The sequence below is a fragment of the Mycena indigotica genome, assembly GCF_014461135.1.
Source record: "Mycena indigotica strain 171206Taipei chromosome Unknown Mind.scaff0019, whole genome shotgun sequence".
Classification (NCBI taxonomy): domain Eukaryota; kingdom Fungi; phylum Basidiomycota; class Agaricomycetes; order Agaricales; family Mycenaceae; genus Mycena; species Mycena indigotica.
In genome coordinates, this window is record NW_023503018.1 from 189,062 (window position 1) to 209,642 (window position 20,581).

Sequence of the window (20,581 nt, forward strand, 5' to 3'; positions counted from 1 at the left end):
CCACCGGTTTGCTTCACGTCTGCGCCACAGGTTAGTATTTCGGAGCGGACGAGAAGGCTTGCGGAGTACCTTGCGGCCCTCATCATCTGAAAGACGCGCGAGAGATGCTTGTATTTAGCGGGTCGGAGCGGGGACAGAGTGCGAGAGTGTGGGGATGGTGGGCGTTCATGACAAGAAGACGTAGAAGCTTCGAGAAGCACAGTCGGCACGGCGGCTTCGATCCGGCCACAATGTGGTGTCAAACCGTGTCATGCCTTTCGTGCTTGTCCGCCACAGCGTTTTGCAATGAAGGTAGCATGGTAGGCTTTCAACCGCTCGCTGGACGAACACCCGTGAAAATACATCGTGAAAGCAATTATATACTTAACGGTTCAGACTCTTCAAGTTCGAATCCTCACTACTTAAGTATATGTTGACGACGCCGACCCGACACCCACACAGACATGACTCTACTTTCGTCATGTGCTTTCGACTCATCGATCTGTGGGCCCACTGGATGTCAGTCGCCACATGCGGCCCGCGATTCCCCGGGGGGCTATATAAGCCGCTGCGGCCCCAGGACCAATTGCAACTTGCTTCGGCGCTTGAGCCATGTCTGGGTTCGTCTTCTACGCCACGTCCGTCTGCTCGTATGACAATATATCCAGAGTTATCCCCTTGCCGCTGTGTGCCTTACCCCAAGAATTGCCCACTGGCAGGACAGTCCTCGACGCCGACTCCAGGGAGGAGAGCTCTCGCAGTTTGATGACCACAGACGCGGACGAGTACCCTGATCACGCCGCTCATCTGTGGTTGTGGGAAGACAAGGAGACCGTTGACTCCCAGTCAGCACAACTGTACTCGGTCCGCCTCTCGTAAACGTCAACATTATTAACACACAGATTTAGAAGAGATCTTTTATCTCAGCCCTCGGCTTGCATTGGGCCGATTGAGCTCGATAAATTGCTGCGGGACCCCTGTAGTTTTCCCGATTTTTGACTGGACTTGTCACTATTCACGACGGACGAGGGCCTTGATGCATATTTTGAAAGCCGCGGTCGGAAGGCGGACTTGTACAGGGAGGCCTGTAGTCCGCCGATAAGCCGGCTTGATGTGTGCATTCCCACAATACAGCCTCGACCCTTCCGCATCCCTGTGGGTGTCGGCCCGGAATTCGATCCTCTGAATCTGAATCCGCAGACGCTCACTGTCAGAGATGTTTTCCTAGCGATTCATCGCCGGCTGCGAGAGTTCGACATGAGGCTTCATAATCAAATAGTTGATCATCTTCACAGTTCGGATGGCAGACCCAGAGTTGCAATTGATGCTAGCACGCTAGAGAGAGCGAGGCGCATCGTGAATCGCAGGCTTGATGCCGTCTCCCAACGCTATGACCCGGTCAGCCTTATTCCAGTGGCAGTTTCGGATAGATCTAGAAGCACTCACGTATAACTTAGCAAGGCAAAGCTAGGCTTGTTGATCGTCTTGTGGGGTGGACAGTGTTTGCTGGCCTAGCCCCGCCAACACCAGAACTGGAAACCGATAATAAACGGGGCATACCACGATTCCTATTGCGCCTGGGTCGTTCAGGGATCTACGAAGATATATAGCTGTTGTTTCCGTGATAGGTATACTAGTATCTTTCGCAAATCTTTCGCATTAGCCCAGAGAAAGTTCAAGGAGAACAGTAGGCTCGAGTGCGACGGAGGCTCTGTCAAGAGAGACCAGGATAACAGTTATGTAACTTCTGGAGTACATCCTCAGTCCGAGAAGCCACTCCAAGCCGAGCTTGGATAGAGTATGATTGACCGTCAGAGGGGAGCGGTGGGTTGAGCGGCAGTGAGATATGTCCTTCAGACTTTTGCCGGGGTATTTATCGGACATCTTCTGAGAACGAGTCAGAAAATACTACCCGTACAACAAGAAGTTAGAACGCTCAACTAACTGAGATCGTTGACGACATGTTATCCAGTCAAGTATCCAGTCATAAAATCCCCACAAGTGACTGCGAGTCCAGAAGGTCGTGCAGCATGTGGAGGCCTACAAGACAGAGTGGTGGAGGAACGGAAGGAAAGAGGGCCAGTCACGTTCCGTCACCCTCAGTCCTTCCTGCTCTTGACGACCACCTGCCTCACCACTGTCATTTGTGATGCCACACGGTGGAAATTCTGCTGGTGCAGGCCTATTCGGCGCGTGCCATTCGCGTGTTTAGCGTGCGCGGGCGTCTATTGGTGCGTTTTCAGTTGACTGCGGGAAGTCCGACTGACCTTCCTCCGCCAGATGATGCGTGTCGCCCTCACTTCTAAGGGCGAAGGATAACGGCGGAGTGCTAGGAGAAGAAGGAAAGATTGCTCTTGGTGGTGCGCTATGATGCTCGTTTGTCGTTTGGTTTCTGAGTGAGCGGCAGCGAAGCTGATGCTGCATGGCACGACTGTGTCGACCACCAACACGCGCAAGCTTTTCAAGGACAACAACCTCGTTTGCATGGCTGGTTAGCCAGTCGCTGGTCCTTTTGGTGTGTCAAAGCATACTCTTGTCGTCCTCTTCATTGTTAACGTTTTCTTGTCTGCAGATGCCCTTCAATCCACGTTAGACAACAACAACTCGGAAGGAACCCTACCCCGGGCCCGCGAGAATTGGGCTGCTCGCAACACTCGCAAGTCCCACGACAACGACTCTGAAACGAGTTGCCGCTTGAGCTGGGGAGGGTGAAGAGGAGCTCTGTATGAAACGGCTCAAATTGGTGCGTCTTCTCGTTCTTCGAGCAGCGAATGGTACACTAATTTCGTGCTCAGTCGGACTGGAAAGCGTTAGCACCATACCCGCCTGTAACAGGGTCAACCTAACTGCTATCATGTCCGCCTGCACATCATCCCAATACCTCCTTTACCCCCGTCTACATACACTCGTGCATCTGTCTTTCTTGCACGGGGGTGTGCCGGAAGACCTCTCTTTCTCCACTATTTTCGCGCACTTTCGCTAAATGACCACACCAAGACCACACACACAACGCCGCCAACCCCATACTCCCTTCTTCCCCGACGGACTCTCGCTCCCATACATCTACGCAAGCGCCAGCTCCTGCTACTTCCGCCATTTGCGGAGTAGACACACGCTTCTACGACACCTTTCGGTGCCTCCTTCGCCAGTCATATGTGTCACCGTCACGCTGCCCACATCCGACTTTGAAGCTCGCCTCCTGCTCTACCTACGCTTCTATCGAGTGGATACCGTGGTGCATTACACGCCATTCGTGCCACACAATTCTTTCCGGGCGCCGCGATGGTCCAGATGGTCCTCGTCAACACCGTTTTCGACAGCGACCACACTTAGACTCACGACATCTTCCGGTATACAGTATCCACCTTCTTGTGCCGGTTCTCAAGAGCCGATACATACTTATTGGCGGAGAACGCGGGAACGAAGCGTGCGAGACAAAGGAGAAACACCACATAGCTGGGAAACGTAAACGGTGCGTGTGCTGTTTCTGTCTTTTATCTGCCATTGACCATTGTCTGTAGACGACTTGAAAAGCCCTTCCTCGTTTACCCCATCGATGACCCAACTTTTCTATGTGTCCTTATATCTTCTCTCCCATACGCCCCTTCCCACTTTCGACGCGGCAGCGCCGCTTATCCCCTTCTCTTCACCGTATTCCTTTCCCATCGCTCATTTCTATGACTCACTTTTCCTTCCATAAATATGATCTTCCTTCTTGCTCATCCCACGCATGTTGTTTCCCTTGTTACTTCCCTTTTACTGATATGTTACTTTGTAGTAGCATATGCGAATGGTCTTTCGGGTGGGCAACAACTCCACATGCGTGCAACACCTCTTCTCATGCGAGTCTCCATCCCGATCTCAAGTGCGGGATTCCATCTGACTGCCACCTGCTACTGTTGTCAGAGGTCATTAAGGGAGACGATGGCACTGCCCACATCTTATGCGCTCTCTTCCCCTTCTCGTGGTCGGGGTTGTGGTGGCACAGGTCACCTCGCAGCCGCAGAGCTCGTCATGGCGGGTTCGTGTCTTATATTGTCCCTTCGGCTCTTATTGATCATGGCCCCCCAATTCACAGAAGCCGAATATAACCACCTCGCTCGAGGACCGGGTTCGGCTCGCCCAAGGGGCCATCTCGCAGGCCATCTCAGAGCTGGACAGCACAACCTCGATGTTTCCCGATCCCGGTTCGTGTTTCCGCGCGTGCCAGCGCTTTCATTGTCGGAGGGGCTCATTAGCAGTTTAGTGGACACCTATGGTTTTTCTGGCGCTCTTTACTCCCTGCTCGCCGAGTTTGACCAGCTCACAAACCGGTCGCAATACGCTGTCGATCTTGTGGGGTACTTTGGCGCGGCGAGCGTGGTGACGGCGGTAAACTACTCGGGCCTTTATGTGGTATGTGAAGAACTTGCGTTGCCGCGGAGGATCATTGACATTGACTTTATAGCGTTCCTCCCCTGCTGCGAGGAGATTCGAATTGACAACTGAGGTGGATTGCAGCTCAATAATGGCCTGTGTGCAACTTCCAGTCCTTTCTCGTGATATGCAGAGGCTGAATTGGCTACAGGAACTTTGGACACGGTGCTGTCGTCGCATATAAGACATATAACAACTCGCTGTTCCTCCAATTCGCTGTCGACGCGTGGTCGGCGGTGGTGCCCTACACACTCACGCAGGCGGAGCTCGATGCAGGCAAGACATCGAACAAGAATTTCACGTTGAGCTCTGACTGTCAAGCGGGTATGTGCATCTCCCGACTAACATAAGTGACGTCGCTCAAGATCCACACAGTTAGCATGGCGGGCGGAACATTCTGGGTTGCTTCTTATTGTAACTCATTGCTCTATTCTGACGCGACAAGTAGAGCACGGACCCTGCCGATCCTCAGCTTGTTGTTCTCGCAACAGGGTGCGCTCTATAATCAGCCAGTTGTTATGTCGGTACTTACCTCCTGCCTCAGTAGTTTCTTCGTGTTTGTTCCCTCACCGCCCGACATCGCTCTTCTTAATTTTCATACAGCCTTTCTGCTTTGTTAGCAGAAGCGACCGCAGACCCGAAGTATCTGTCTGCGGCAGTCCAGGCTGTGTCCTTCATCCGTTCCCACCTGTGCAACAACGGGGACGTCGTGCTCGACGGGCTGTCGGTGAACACGAATGACAAGTGTGCATTGAACACTGCGGGCCGCCTGCCTTATAATTCTGGTCTCGTAATCGAAGGACTGGCCGTGCTGTACTCGATTTCACGCAACACTACTTATCGCGACATGTGAGTAATGTCCCGCTGTTTCCCAGCTATTGCTTACTGAATACCCTCCAAGGCTTGATGACCTTATCACTGCCTCGCTGACAACGACTGTCTGGCAAAATGACACGGGAATCATCCAGTGGGGACGTGAGTTTTTGTTGTTTAGCCTTTCGCATTTGGTTTTCATCGTTGTTAGCTACCAAAAACGGCGACGGATCGATTCCTCGTGGGCTGGTGGCTGCGCACCTGCGTAACGCAATGAGCCCGTCCTTGACGCCGTCAATTCTCGCATACCTCGCTGTTCAGGTGTGTATTCCTTTCATTCCCTGCAAATGATGTTAGTGATGACCAAGGGTGTTGTAGTACAACGCTGTCGCCGACCTCGCGAAACAGATCGGCGGCCATATCTACAGTGCCTCGTGGATTGGGCCTCCAGGTACCACGTTCGACGCGGGTTCCCAGATCAACGCGATCCAGGCGTTGATCAGCTCGCTCGCTCTCGACAACACTGTTTCGAGCTCGACCTCGTTCTCGTTCTCGCTCGCACCCGCACCAACGGTAACGAGCTCTGTCTCCCCCCGGGCCCGTCCATCCTCGGAGAAAGCAAAGCAGTCTGTCGGCGGCATTGTCGGCATCGTTCTCGGCGCGCTCGTTGTTCTAACCTCGATGTGCGCGCTGCTATTGTGCTGGAGTCGGAAAAGGAGAGATAAGAGGCTGATGACGCCTTTTGTTGAGGCGCCGAGTTCCGCTCTTCAAGTTGATATGAGAGATCATGATAGGCACCGCCCTGCCCCCCACAACTCCAAGCAACGGGGTGGTATGGCACAAGACAGCAATTTGCCCGTGAAGAGGGCCTCCAGCAGCAAGGTTTGGACAGGTCCGCCACCGACCCTGGCACAGGTCAACGGCGCGGGACGACAAGCAGCACCATCGTTCACCCCCGATCAAGGTGTGTTGGGCGTTGCCTCGGAGGAGCGGACGAGAGAGGAATTGACGGGGATACTGAGCAGTAGGATGAGTGGCGGCAGCGCTGGGGGGTTTCGAGGAGACCTTACCAGAATATCGTACCGTGTATGGAGGATGAATCGATGTTATTGCTTTGTAGGCGGCGCGACCTGGACCATCTGCGGGAATGATTCTGCTGTTGAGTGAGGCGCAAAGATGCATTTCCAGAACAACTCTCGCGGCGTGGCCAGGACAACTGCCATAGGAGCGGTTTTGCGATTGGTCGTATTGGGTACTAAGGAGCAGCCGGACTCGATACGGCCCGGAGGAAGTATTCGAACTTGCTGAGCCACCGTGACCTACTAGTACAGCAGGTCAGCGTTGAGTAGGAAGACAATAAGGGCTTTATGACCGCGCGAGCAATGTGTTGGACGACAGCGTAGTCCCTTTTGCCTAACTAGCAGGACTCCCTGCTGGGCGGCTGAGGCTCCCTAGGCGGCTCCGCGACAATTGTGACTTGTCGCCCGGCTAGTCTCCCGGTTAAAAGCACCGACAGAACGACCAGTGGGGGACCCCAACCCGCGCCACACGGCCCCGCTTCAGGCACGAGGCGCCATCCCGCCGCAGCGGCGGGGTCGATGGCGAGGGAGGTGAGAGTGTGAGATAAGAACCGGCGTGCCGGGCCCGTGGCCCGAAGCACGTGTTGATGACAAACCACCTTCGCCTCTGCCTCTTCTTGCTCGCTCCGCCGACTAGCCCGCCCACAGTCTGCCCCGGAGCGCAGGGCCGCGCTCCGCCGAAGTATGCGTCACTAGCGCCCCTCCTCGCTTCGAGCTGGCTTGGTCGGTGGACCTTGCGGTGGACAACCTCGAGCGTGAAAACGGGAAGCCAGCGAAAGCGCCACATCTACGCCACCAAGCACTTGCCAATGCTGCTGCAACGAGTCAGCGCAGAAGCACCGTAGAGTCTATCGTCGGTACCGCGCAAATCGATGCTGTTAAGCAAGATCTGGTGGTCAGCAACCGTGACGATGTCAGGAACAACGAGCGCGACACGCACTCGTCAAGAGCGGCGACAAGATAGGAAGGAGGACTAGGCACGAGGGGTTTAAATCTGGAGCGGGAGGATGACGGGCAAGGTATGTGTATTGTCCGCGCCGGGGAGCATGCTTGGCTCACTAAAGCTTTCAGCCGACGACAACGTTAACGCGGCGTTGTCAACGCCGGTGAAGCTGCGGGACGAATTGAAAGGGCGAAATGGTGCGAGTGCTTGGTGTACTTTTGCGAACTCTATGACGACGACAACAGGGACAGGGCACTAATTCACAAGGTTTGCGCTGCTCGAAACGCTCGCGCGTCCCACGAGAACGACTCGAAAACAGGCGACAGGCGGCTGGGGAGGAGAGCATCTTTATATGGAGGGGTTTGCATGTGTATCGTTCGAAACCAGTCATATACTGACTTTGCTCTCAGACGGGCTGGAAAGCGCCAAGGGCATCGCCGCTGGTAACCCAACACAGGGAGCCAGCTCAACGTGTCCACATCCTCTTATCCCCTGCCCACACTTGCGTCTCTCCGTCTTGGCACACGATGGGCCAGAAGCCCCACATTCCTCGAAAATGAGCACCTCTTTTTGCCGATGACCACCCACCCTGCCAAATACCATGCTCCCTCTTTCCACGATATCTTTTCGTCTGCACAAGTGTTAGCTTTTGCTACTCCCGCCATTTGCAGAGCCGCATTCTCGTTGCCGCCTTCAAATGTCACCATCACGCAGCCTACAGACGATTTTGCGGGTCTGGCCCTGCGCTTCCTACGCCTCTAGCGCCTGTATCTAATGGTGCATTACGTGTCATCCGCACCCCACAATTCTTTTCGGGCGCTGAAACGCGCGAGGACGTCCTCGTTGACTCCGTTTTTGACAACGACCACGTGTATTCGAGGGATCGGCTTTGCATGCATATGGCAGGCCAGAACCACTCAGAAATCTGCATCCACACATGCCTGTGCATGTACCCTCGCGCATTACGACCTTTGCGACCTTGTTTTGGCACCGTTTCCGTTCTTCGCGGCTGTTTTGGGCTTGTTGTCTCTGCTTTCTGGATCCAAGCCAGACATATCGCCCAGTCTTCGCTGCGGGACGCGCTACTACTTGCGCGGCCAGTACCACTCGCGCTGCTTCTCGTGTCGAGCTGGCTGGGCTGGTGGACATTAAACAACGGCGAGCGCAAAAGTCTCAAGCCAACGAAGGACCATATGTGTGCCATCCAACACTCGACGAACCGAAGCCGAACCGCCTCTACTGATGTCTCGGCCGTCCGTGTTTTTCGAATCCATTCCGCAAAGCAACGCCTGGCTCTAGTCAGCAACGGTGTCAAGAACGACAAAGTCGGGAACGGGCAGAACGGCAATGGTAACAAGAAGGAAAGAAGACTGAGCAGAGGGTTAGCAACTTGGCATGCGGAGCAGGGGATGGGAGACGAGCAGGGTATGCGTGTCATCTGCCGGGAGCTTACTTTTTTATTGGTCGACAGAATCGTGACTCCGTGAGTCCTGGCTATTACTCTCGGTGGGACTGCTGACTCGTTCCTCTATGTAAGCGAACATACCACTGCGCTCAAGATGCCGACTCCCATTCTGACGAGAAGGCGTGAAGCACATTCAGCACGCGAGAAACAAGTGCATCGCACAACGTCCGAATAGTCAAAGCGCTCAGATTCTATGAACTTCATTTGTCTGGCAATTCATACATGTAAATTGTGGCCAATGAATAGATGCTATTTATTGAGAACCATTTGAATTGGTGCGATTCAGGGAGGGCTTCAAATACATGCTAGTACTGCTGAGGAGACCTCCAATACCTCCGGTGAATGGCTAAATGTTCGCTCGAGAGCTGGACATGTCTGAGTCGGAGACAGCATAAAGCAGTGTTGCTAGGGAGATGTTGAAGTCAGATCGAGTGGTATTGTTGGGGAACAGTTGAACGCATAGCTATAATGACACCACATCAGGCTGCGGAGGTTGGGCATCTGGCTTCGACTTGAATACCATATATGTGGCCTTCTCCTGCTAGCCAAGCACCAGCTGTCGAGGAGAAGGAGAAGGGGAAGCCCCACCTCCGTGTCTCGAGAAGCATCGACTTGCTTGAGGGGCCCGTCCGACAGGCAGCTCCCCACATCCCCACAGTCCGCACAAAAGCTTTCCTCCCGCTCAAAACTCTTCCCTGAGTTCATCCATCCATTAAAAATCGCTCAATGTCAACTCCTCCAACGCATATATCGGCCTTCGACGAAGATATATCGGCCATGCCTCTCATATGGGTGCAGGGGAAAACGTGCTCAACAGCGACCTTCTCCCTTGAATCGCGGGACAAAAAGAATTGGATAGGAGGGGAGCATATTAGGCACAATTGGATATACTCTATAGAGCGCCAGCCGCCGCGTTGTGTGAGATATGTGGCCGTCCGTCGGGGAGCTAAGCGCGCACGTGACTTGCCATTTATGGAAGTCGATCAATCGGAGACGTCGATTGCATTTGGAGGGTGCAGGCGTGGGCGGGGAGGGCGGGGGGAGGAATAAGAATAGACCGGGGAGGTGTAGTGAGGCCGCAGTTGAGTCGCTACCATGGTCCGCAAGCTGTAACCCAAATTTTCCTTCGTGTTTGTAGTCGGCATCGGTCGGGTATTCGCCACAAGCAGATGCATAGTCCTTGGTAAGCTGCGCAGATGATGCCACAAGGATGGATCAGGGTTTGGGCAGAATATGCCATTCTTCTCGCCGACGAAGCGGATGAAATATCTTGTGTGGCATGTGGAGGAAAACTGGCACGACAGGCGGGCCGTATCGACGACGATGAAAGAGAGTAATTTGTCGCGCGCCTATATCCAAACGCCTCCAGCGCTTGCTGCCTTCCTAGGTCTACGCTAGAAGTACCGAAGATTCCATCCTCATGTGTGCTCTGCTGCCCGAGCGCAAAGCTGCGAGTATGATTGCTACGCCAGAAGTCAGCTGCAAATACAAGGTCAAAGCACCTGAAAACGCACATTGCTCCATTGCCAACTAAGCTCGTCCCGCTCATCCCCTCGTTTACTCTGCTCCCAGCGGCGCCTGCTATCTTGGCAGCTCTCTGAAAGTCTCCTTAGTTAACCCCTCAAGTTCGTCCGCTGGGCTGTCGCCACTTAGTCTTCGATTTGGAGCAAGGATGAGAGAAGGTTTTTGCGAGCTGTAGACAGAACGGCTTAGGGAGGTGGATGAACATTGCGGTGACGGTAAGAGAGAAGAAGAGATGTCACCGTGACCGCCATGCTCGACCATGGTTCCTCGCCAGCAGCACTGATTCCGCCTCCATTTCACGGTCTCTGTCTTCTACTCTCAAGCCATTCAGTCAACCCACTCGAGACGAGGTTGTGTGCTCTATATTGTCTCTTGCGCACAGGCTAAATAAAAATGATTTCCTGAAGATACTGATACTTACACTATCCTCCGCCGGGCGCTCACTGCCCAACGAGTTCATAATCGTCAAAGGTGGTGACCCGTGAGTCGTGGCTGTTGCCCGGGGCCATAGCAAGTTTGAAGTTGAGTGTATTTTACTTTGATTGACGTCAGTGACGGTTATGCGACATGCTTTTAGTTCGTATCTTTCCTCGGATTTCAGGGCCCGCGTGTTCTCTTGATTTACCTCCAAAGGCATCCGACTCCGTTGTGGACTTCCTTGTCCTTATGTCTCTCCCTTGAAACAGGCTACTAGTACCAGTCGAAGACTCGAAACTTCAACAACTTGGAGTTTATCGACTTTTCTTGAAACACTTTCGTTTCCAGGGTGGGAAATGCAATCATGCGAGTGGCGCTGGTGATCGCCACACTACGCCCACGTCGAGTGTGCTGTTGACCTTCCTGCTGCGCTCTTCCATCCGCGATATCGATTGCAACATGGGTCGCTTTCCCCCGGAGCTTGAGCAGGCCATCCTCAAAATGTGCGCTGAGGATGACTGGAGTTTCATCCCCACACTTCTCCGCGTCGCTCAGCGCACACATATATGGTATGTATAACTGAAATTGCGTCTTGAGCATCGCTGACCTATCTAGGCTCGAACCTCTCCTGTACCAACATGTCTATATCAGCACCGACCTTGAACGAAAGCCCGCGCAAGACGCTTTCTTCCATGTCGCTGTTGCCCGCCCACAATCATTTCTCGCAAAAAGTGTGCGTGTGGTGGTGCTTGAACTGGCCCATTCTGGAACACCAGCTCAAGACCTTTTGGAGCGCACCTACAATGCGTTGCGGTCCTGCACTGGGATCCAGGAATTCGCCGTGAATGGTGCTGACAAAATGGACATTGGCCCAAGATTATTTCCAATCTTGGCCACCATGCCGCTTCGCCGCCTTGGGGCTTTTCTCGAAAATCTCATGCCGCACCCGATCTTCATGAAAGACCATGCACCAGCGTTCTCGGCGCTCACGCACCTCGATGTGTTCGACAGCGAAGGCCACAACAGCCACTCCCGCGACCTCATTCGCATTGTTCCGTTCTTAACGGCGCTGCCCAGCCTGACCCACCTTGCACTTCAGAGCCAGCCACCAGCCCATTCCGTCCAGCAAATCTTGGATGGTTGCGCCTTTCTTCAGGTCCTTGCCTTCATGGAGCCCTCACAGACCTTGAACCCCTACCTCGTCCCTGATCTCCTGGAATATCTCCACGGCTTACCGATCCGTGACCCAAGAATTGTCGTATCCGTCTATGACGAATGGGAAGAGGTCATTTCCAGCTACGAGCCCTCCTTCTGGACGGCAATCGACATTTTTCTTGATTACAGGAAGCAAGGCCGCATCGACAGTGAGTGGTTAGGTTACTCTCAGACATGATGCTGCTGACGCATTTTCCAGAGGACCGTATTTACACGGGCGATTTTCATGATGAGGATTCGACAGATCCCACAGCGCAGCTCATTAGACAGCAAATTCTCGATGTAGCCTAGCGGATAGTGATTCATGAATCGTTGTATCTATACTGGTACCTTCTAGTTTGGAAATGACGAGTAACTCAGCCTGAGTGCTGGTGGAATTTATAGTAACTATGCTTTCTCCACGGGCAAATAGAAGTGGAACGGTAAAAAGTACTCTTCAGAGTCTTCACAAACAACATGCGACTCGCTCGTCATCAACAACAATTCTGGTCTATCTCAACCCGCCGGGAGCTCAAGAAAGGATTGTCACTGGTATACAGGCATACGTGCCTAACAATGTACAAATCAAATCCGCGGGAGAAGAACTCTGTCTCTGCTCAAGCACTGCGAGGAACGGGGTTTGGCACGCAATCGTCGTTTCAGCGGCGGGCGAGCAGCATCAGATGCAGGGGACAATCATTATATGTGGCCCGGGACGGGGCTGAAATAGCAGCGTGAGCTTCATGTGTTGAAAGATATCATCGACGTTGAGCTCCTCTCCTCCCTTCTCCCGATATTTTATAACACGCGGCTGAAACCTCTTCCAAATTCGCATCGTCCTGGACCGATCCATAGGAAGTGCCCGCACCCGCGTATATTTTTGCCCCTCGACAAAAAAAACACCATGTTGCGCCACATAGGGCGGTCGCTTTCTCGTGTCTCGAAGGATTGGCGGAAACTCAATCAACGAGGGCCTTCTGCCGCGAGTGATGAGGCGGACAGGTTTGGATGGGAAGTGAGCAATGCTGTCCAGCGTGAGATACACTTGGTCGAGCGCCAGCTGACGCGGTCGGCGCGGTATATCGATGTTTTTCGGTGGGCGAGGCTGCACGTGACTTTCCATATCTGGACGAAGTATCGATTGTGTATTGTGCGGATGGTGCGGCGTTGATGGAGCGGAGCAAGGGAGCCGACAGTAAAGCCCGGAAGTATTGTGAGATTGCTATGAAGCAGAAAATGTTGTCCTTGAAGGGAGTGTTTCAGACCTGAGAGAAGTTGGAGTCAAAGGTAGGTCGTACCTTCAAAAGCGCATCAAGTGACAATGAGACAGAGGCCGTCGTTGCTGCTGACGACAGACGGTGAACAACGGTTCTTTCCCTTCGGTCGTCTCGAATACGCATAAAACCAGCGCTGAACTGCTTGAAGTCGTGTAGTCGGTACAGCTAGGCATTCCATCCCGCGCAGTAGTTCCCCACCAGCAACCATCGTCGCATCAGACCAGGTCGCCCCGTTGTTTGTGGATGACCGCACGGAAATGTCCTGGTCGGAAGCGCTGTTTTCGGCAACGTAGTAGCGCCACTCTTCGCAACGCAGATGAATGGTTCCTGCAAAACAGTTCACATTGACAGTAGGTTCCCTAAGCAGATACCACGCACCCAAAGCCCGTTATTAGCTGCTGTCGGCGTCCTCTGGTCCATTAGCGGCAAGAATTTCCATGTCTTGCGGTTATCTCGGAGAAAATGAGCCCAATATATGGTGGAGAAAAAACGAGCAAAACTCACGCGATAGAAAGTATAAGCCCCCCGCCGCATTCTTGTCATGGTCTCTGAACGCTGCAAGCACGTCGCCGTTGGGCAACTGCTTCAGATGCATATTGTCCCAGGTCTTCCGTCCCCGTAATAACTGTGCCCCATGCTGCAAATGTCCTCGCCCCGTTGGTAGAGCTGGTGATGGTCGGGATGTGTGTGGACCCGCGGAAGGCCGTGAACGCGCCTCAAACGCTGCCATCGGCTAGTTGTGCGAGGCGAGGATAGGTGCCGCCGCCGCTGCCGTTGATGGAGATACGAGTGGTTGGAGCGAGGAGCAAGACCGTTTGCGTGAGCGCTGTTGCCAATGCGGCAAGGATGGGGGGAAGAGCTTCATAAGGTCAGAGAGCGGTATCGATAGCGAGGTAGATAAGTATATCACACCTTCGAGCCCAGCTGATTCTGCCTATCGGCGGCGCGTGGTTGCTGGGTACCAGATAATGACCATGGATCGGTTCTCCGGTTGCGACGAGGAGGTTTATTATTGAGTGGAGGGTTCGCGAACAATGGGAGCGACGATATGGGGAGGGAAGAGCGCTTCTGAGAGCATTTGAGGCAGTCAGATGAGTGCTGGGAGGAAAAGATGTATGATCACGAGTTTAGACGATGACTATTACACCACTGAGCGCATGGACTCAAGCACCAATATATCCTCCCCGAGACATCCATAACTGCTTCATGTGTGTGTGTGCACCGTGCGTCGAACATGAACGAGCTCACAACAAGTTATACTAAAGCTATTTACAGCCTCGAGGTTGTACTGACTACCTGGGTAAGAGACAGATTTTGAGCCTTAGAATGCAAGAAAAAGAGCTGTGAAGAGCGTTTGAGAGTAGAGTAAATGTGGAGAGACGGATTATAGGTATCGAAGACGGGTGTAAGTATGGGTGTAAGTATAGGTGTAAGTATGGGTGAAAGTATGTGTGTAAGTATGCGCGTAGGTATGGAATGGTCCAAGACCACAAGCATATGTAGCCCCAGTGGTCCATATGCTTCTCTACCGTCGACAAGTTTCCTGCCCATGAACTCGCCAAGCTTTTGAGGCTCTTCACGAGTAAACTCGGACTCTGCGAATCACTTGCAGCGAAAATCTGCTCAAAACGACCGCGGAGGATGAACGTGGGGCCCAAGCATATGCGCCAACGTCCCAAAGCACGAGAGTATATGCACCGACATATGGAGATGCAGAGTTCCGAGTGGTCGTGGCTCGCAGTATGGATGTAAAGTCGATTCGGATGTAAATGTGGTCGTGGTCGAAAAGGGCGTCAACGAGAGCCTTGTCGTTCATTGCAGAGCCTGAGAAGAATTAAACGTTTTATTTGGCATGTAATGCACCATGAGAAATGGTCGGTAGGAGTGTCGGTAATGCATGCGCAGAGCTGCAAACTCGTATGCGGGGAGCGTGACGGTGACGGATGTGACCTTCGAAGGAGGCGACAAAAAGTGTCGCAATTACTCGTACGAGCAGGCACTGACTCTGAAAACGACCAGAGCAGCAGGAAGTAGCGCTTGCACGATGAGAGAGCATTGTGGAAGGTGTATATAGTATTTGGGAAAGTTGCGAGTGGTGATCGGCGGGATAAAGTTCTTCTAAGAACACACCGCATGCCAATGGACATAGGCGCGAGAGTGTCGTTAAGGGTGGAGAAGGGTATAAGGTGGCACGCGGGCGGACAGGGCGGGGAGGAACTCCATCGGAAGCAGCTTGAATTTGTGCGTCTGGTTATCGCAACCGGTAGCAGACTCATTCTGCTTTCGGGCAGTCTGGAAATCGCCAGCGCCATAGCCACCCAATGGCAGCAGCAACCCAACGTAGGCAGGCCAGCAAGGGTATCGTACCCGCCCGCAGGCTGGAGCGGGTTTCCAAGTCGTTGTCGCGTGGGACCTGCGAGTGCTTCCGAGCAGCATAGGGCTCGCGTTGGTGAGACAAATGTCCTGTTCCCGTCGTCGCGATCGAATGCGGAGTCGGCAAGCACTTGCGGAGAGAACAGGTTAAGAAAAGAGAAGAAGACAAAATCGTGCTTTTGCGCACCAAGGAGAGATTCGCTACACTCCGACGTCGCCACAGGTCCTTCTCCTTTGAAAGGTTGGGGATGTTGAGTCAAGGCGTTAAGTAGTCCCATGCAGCTATCAGCCGGAAACAGAGTCTGCTGGATCGAAAGTCAGCAGAACCTTGTCTGGCGAGCCAGAAAAGGCACCTGGCTGCTCGTGTGTATGATTACAGGTGCATGTGAAGTAGAGCGAGAGGTTCTCGGGGCGCGGAGGGCGAAGTGGCCATCTGTGGTGGTGGAGAGCGGAAGAGAAATGGATGCCTATCACGTGTCGATCTTCGGACCGTTCTTGGTTCTTGCGTTCATACTCCCAATTCTTCGTCTTGCTGGGCACGCACAACTCAAGTCTTCCACTCATATCTATATACGACACCGCACACCATTCTCAATGGCACTTCGAAATAGCGGTCAGACCCACGCAGGGAGCCATTGTTCTCCGTCGCGGTCCCCGTGGCCAACACTGTTTGCGCTGTGGTCGAAGAAAATCACGATGTTAATTTGAAGCTTTAAAGACGGGTCATGCGAGTAGTGTTGCGACAGGTGTGTGTCTCCGCCCACATTCGCTTTCAAAGTAGCTGAAAATGGCGAAAGGCCCCACCAACCCTCTTTTGGCTGTGTCCTCGCTCCCGCTCCCCCGCCCCGAAGGTAACATCTCTATTCAGAGACGCACTACTTATACCGCCGCAAACAACCGTATCGAACACGCGCACACGGCTTTGCGAACGAACGATAGCGTCTGTTGAGGACATGCCTCTGGTGTGTGCGAAACGATGGTGTGTTGTTCTCTGTAGTTTTTTGGCGTCTCTTGCTGAAGAGCTATCACTTCTTCTTAGAACAAACTCCACCGCCCCACGTCTCAGAGGCCATACCTGCGATATATAACCCACACATTCAAAAACACACTCCAGTCATCATATCGTCCACAACACATCTTTGACCTCTCTTTTATCATCCGCGACACTTACGTCTATTGCATCTAGCCTACTTTTTGCCGTGCTGGACACGTCATTGTTACCCGTTGAGGAGAAGATCGGGCAGCTTGTTGTTCATCTGGCGGTGCTGCTTCGGAAAAGATTCCCGGCAAGAACCGAATCGTGAACAGAATCCTTTCGCGGGACCTCGGTAAAATGTGGGGTGGCGGAGTTGGTTTGGGAGCTGTTATGGATATAGTGGAAGAGAGAGTTGAGTTGGTGGAATTCTTCAGTGAGAGGGAGAATCAAGTGAAGACCGTGACGAACAACGATCCGATTATGATGGTGCGTTCTACTGCTCTTTGTCTCTACTTCTGCTGACCCGTACATCAGCTATTTTTCGTGTCTCTCACATGGATGAGCGTACATAATCACATACTGCGCTAGTATACTAGTACTCTCAGGGCTGTCTTCGACTCTTGTGTTTGCTAGATCAGTTCGACTCTTGTGTTTGCTAGATCAGTCTTCAACTCGCAGAGCAACACCCCATGAATATAATCGAGATCTGTAAGTATACTACTTGGAAAGATTTGTGAAGCTCCTTCAAGTTTCCTTCTTAGTCTGGTAACAGTCCTCGCTGAGGAATTCATATAACCCTAGAGGATGTTGCAAGGTCATACAATTGACTCGCAAAATATAAGTGATCAAGTACCTGAAAATGCTTCATTGCCGCTTTCCTGGCGCAAGAGATCCTTTATCTTTGCTGCATAACCCAGACGCTGGTTGCTCCCTTGCGGCAGTGATATCGAAGTCCGATTTCGCGACTCACTTGCTAGTTGCCGAAGTCCGGTCATAAGCGTGCCACTGGGGGAGCATAGTAGGAAGAAGTATTGCCCTTGCTTAACGGGAATTTCGTAACCCCGGCGAAGTTGCTCCAGCGATTGCGCATGCGAGTCCGGCATTTCAGGCGGCGTCGCCCCCAATACCAATGACACTGCAGGAAGGCGGAGGTCGAAGACATGTAGGACTACGCGGCCACGCCTGAATGCCACGTGAATCCCCGCCGATTCATTATAGACAAGTCCCAAGTTATCGCGCCCGTTTGTCACGATGGGCCAGTACCTAGAGCCGCCCATCACGGAGGTATCAAGGAGATCAGTGTCCGTATCAAGAGTGGCATTGAGCCAGATCCAAGTGACAATCGGCTCTGCTTGCGGATCTTGACAGAAGAGTTGGAAAATCTCGTTGGCAATGTTTTCTCGATTGGCAAGGTATTCTTTGAAGAGGATCGCGCACACGAAGGACTGATTGCGGAAGTTAGAAAGGGCACCACGTGCTCCAAGGAGGTTAGTAATTGCTGGAAAGAGAGAAGGAACGAACCATGACTTGAATGCGTTTGATGCTGCCGACATCGGGCACGATGGCCACCTATCTTCCAGTCAAACTTCTGGCATGTTCTAGAGCAGTATGATCGTGATGCGCAACAAGCACATCGCTTCAGTTCATGGCGGGCGAGAACTCTCAAGCACTGCCAGCTCTCCTCAGCACATGTAGGGTCAAGCAGAACACAGACTACTCGCCGCAAAGTTTGAGCATGCTTGAACTGCAATCCTCGAGGAAGGTAATTTATATTCGGCGAGGACTTGAGAGCGGAGTTGCCCAATCTTGACCAATGTTGTCCATAGTCGTGCTAGTCCTGCGTTCGCATCAGGGCTCTGATTTGGAAATTCTTGTGAAATGTGCGTCAGAGCCTCTCCCAGTGCAGTTGCGACGTTGGGAAAGACAGAGAACGCGGATAGAACCGCGCTGATGAAAAACGTTAGATGTCCGACGATACCATCATCCATGCTGGTCGCGAGAAAGACAAGTGATAGAAGACCCGCGCGAAGTGCTTCCCCGATGTAAATTTCTGGTTGAGAAACCGCAAAGCATTGCCAAGTTGCATGCATGAAAGAATTGAGGTATTGCATACGAGCCTCCCTATCGGCACGCGCGGCCGGCCGAGTTTTCGCGAGGTACAAACAGGCTTTGGACAACTGTGTGACAACACCCACTTCGTTGAGCTCCGTTCGCAGATTCAGAGCAGCAGACACCATTATCAAGGCGATACAACAGTCTCGTCTCAAATCTGACTGCAGTTGAAACGGACTTGCGCTGTTGAAGGTCAGCCGGAGTTGTTTTACAAACAGATTGGCAAGGCCCCTCCGACCTCCGGCACCTTCAATGAGTTGCGGATACACGGCAGGACCGGGGGCGTTCCAGTCGGCGAGAACAAACATTGCTGATGGCACGAGACTGAGCATAACACTCTGGTTAGGCCCAGGCTCCGTTGCCGCATCGGTTTCAAGAAAGTATTCCCAGAATTCTGCAAGTATGGTAAGAATACCAGGAGTCTCGGCGATAATGTTGCCCTTGGCGCCACAGTATTTGGCGGCTAGTTGGCGGATGAGAGTTAACCATGCGCCCATCATGAGATTCATGACTGGGGATTTTGGTGACCCCAGCTCCAGCTCAAGACCCCACGTCTGGTTGAAAGTATCCAGCAACCGAATCCAAGCCCAGGCCCGGGGCCATATGTCCACCAGAGCATCGGTCGTTATGGATTTCGATGATTCGGCAAGACCGTTGAGTGCTAGGATGGAACGATGAAGGCGATGGCGTAGATGTGGTGCATCGGGATTGAAGTCGTCTGTTGTTAGAGAAGGAATGCCATTGGGGTCCAGAATGTGGTACAAAACGCAGAGAAGCAGCGCTTGATGCTGGTTATCCTCCAGGTTGCGCAGAAGGGGCCGTGGGTCGTACTGTTCACTGCTGATAACCTTCTCAGCTAAAGCCTGGGTGTGGTTAACTTCGTGACTCGTCACCGTCTGGAGCAAAGACTCACGCGAAGTCTGGGTGGTAGGGCCTTGATGTTCGAAAGTTTCAAAGAACTATGCATGGCCCGGGTTAGACTGCTGATTGTGCTGAATATCTTAGTTTGCAGAAACACTCCGGAGGCCAGATTCGCAGTGACATGCCAGTGTCACACTCGGCGCACACTTTCTGTTTTTGACTACCATGGTCCGCCGGTTTCTCTCCCTCTTCACCACAACGTCGAACTTCATGCGGAAAACAGATGGCTGGTCGCTACAGCGGGTACAAATAGACAAGGAGCGATGGTTGAATGTGCGTCGACTTTGCTTCTCGTTGTGGTTCCATCTCATTCCTATTCCTCATATCGCTTTGACTATCCAGCCCTTTCAACGGTCATTCAGCTCACAAACCAGCAGCCAATCGGAAAGGGGTGCCAGGAAGCGATAAACTGGTCTGAGGAGCTCGAATGGTGCGTGTATACTCGCCACTCAAGCCAAAGACTTACCTTTGTTTTCAGTGTCCTCACCTTTCTGTATGTCGCCTAATCAGACGATCCATACGCAGAGTCTAGCTGCGGCGTGAAAAACTCGCCTCGTCTTCTTATGCTTGTCAAATCTAGGCCGGCGGACGATATTTTTTGCATCTGGGAAGGACTGTCGGGCAGAAGATGCGTCGCTGGCTTACACGGTGTGTGCCTCAGAGATACATCTCCTTTGCATTCAATGCTGACATTGCTTAGCCCTCCTTCCGCCCTTCTACATTCGTCATAAAACCTCTGACATTCCTTGGCGAGAGCCCGTTCCCCACCACAACTCCCAACCACCTATAAGTGGCGCGCTGAGCGCTTCCTGTCCGGGTTTACCAAGGTTCTCTCCGGGTCCGCCAAACCCACTTCTACCACTATCCGAGAACAAACTCGAGACAGCAGAATAGGTCGCGACTGGGGGTGTACTATCGATAGGGCAGAATTCGGCAAAGGTAGCGTCCGAGGCAGGAAGGTGCGCTTGGCGGGAGGAATATGGGGGACAAGCTTTGGTCTGGAGCACCGGACAACGACAAGGAACAAGTCCTTAGCACGAGTAACAAGAATTCATTACTTGCTTATTGAATTCCTGGTCCTTTTACATATAC

The 20,581-nt window shown here is 52.8% G+C and overlaps 3 protein-coding genes across 3 annotated transcripts; all 3 read left to right on the forward strand.

The window, feature by feature from the left end:
• Positions 1-4,038: 4,038 nt before the first annotated feature.
• MIND_01420800 (Glycoside hydrolase family 76 protein) lies at positions 4,039-6,375 on the forward strand (the record flags this gene model as incomplete). Its single annotated transcript, XM_037370595.1, has 10 exons — positions 4,039-4,374; positions 4,480-4,493; positions 4,547-4,719; positions 4,771-4,796; positions 4,844-4,887; positions 4,940-4,951; positions 4,999-5,244; positions 5,297-5,370; positions 5,420-5,529; positions 5,587-6,375. 10 exons carry the CDS (start codon positions 4,039-4,041, stop codon positions 6,373-6,375), a joined length of 1,824 nt encoding a protein of 607 aa, XP_037212976.1.
• Positions 6,376-8,177: 1,802 nt separating this feature from the next.
• MIND_01420900 (uncharacterized protein) lies at positions 8,178-8,717 on the forward strand (the record flags this gene model as incomplete). Its single annotated transcript, XM_037370596.1, has 1 exon — positions 8,178-8,717. One exon carries the CDS (start codon positions 8,178-8,180, stop codon positions 8,715-8,717), a length of 540 nt encoding a protein of 179 aa, XP_037212977.1.
• A 2,378-nt stretch (positions 8,718-11,095) lies between these two features.
• Positions 11,096-12,142, forward strand: MIND_01421000 (uncharacterized protein; the record flags this gene model as incomplete). Its single annotated transcript, XM_037370597.1, has 3 exons — positions 11,096-11,205; positions 11,252-12,000; positions 12,051-12,142. 3 exons carry the CDS (start codon positions 11,096-11,098, stop codon positions 12,140-12,142), a joined length of 951 nt encoding a protein of 316 aa, XP_037212978.1.
• Between the last annotated feature and the right edge of the window lie 8,439 nt (positions 12,143-20,581).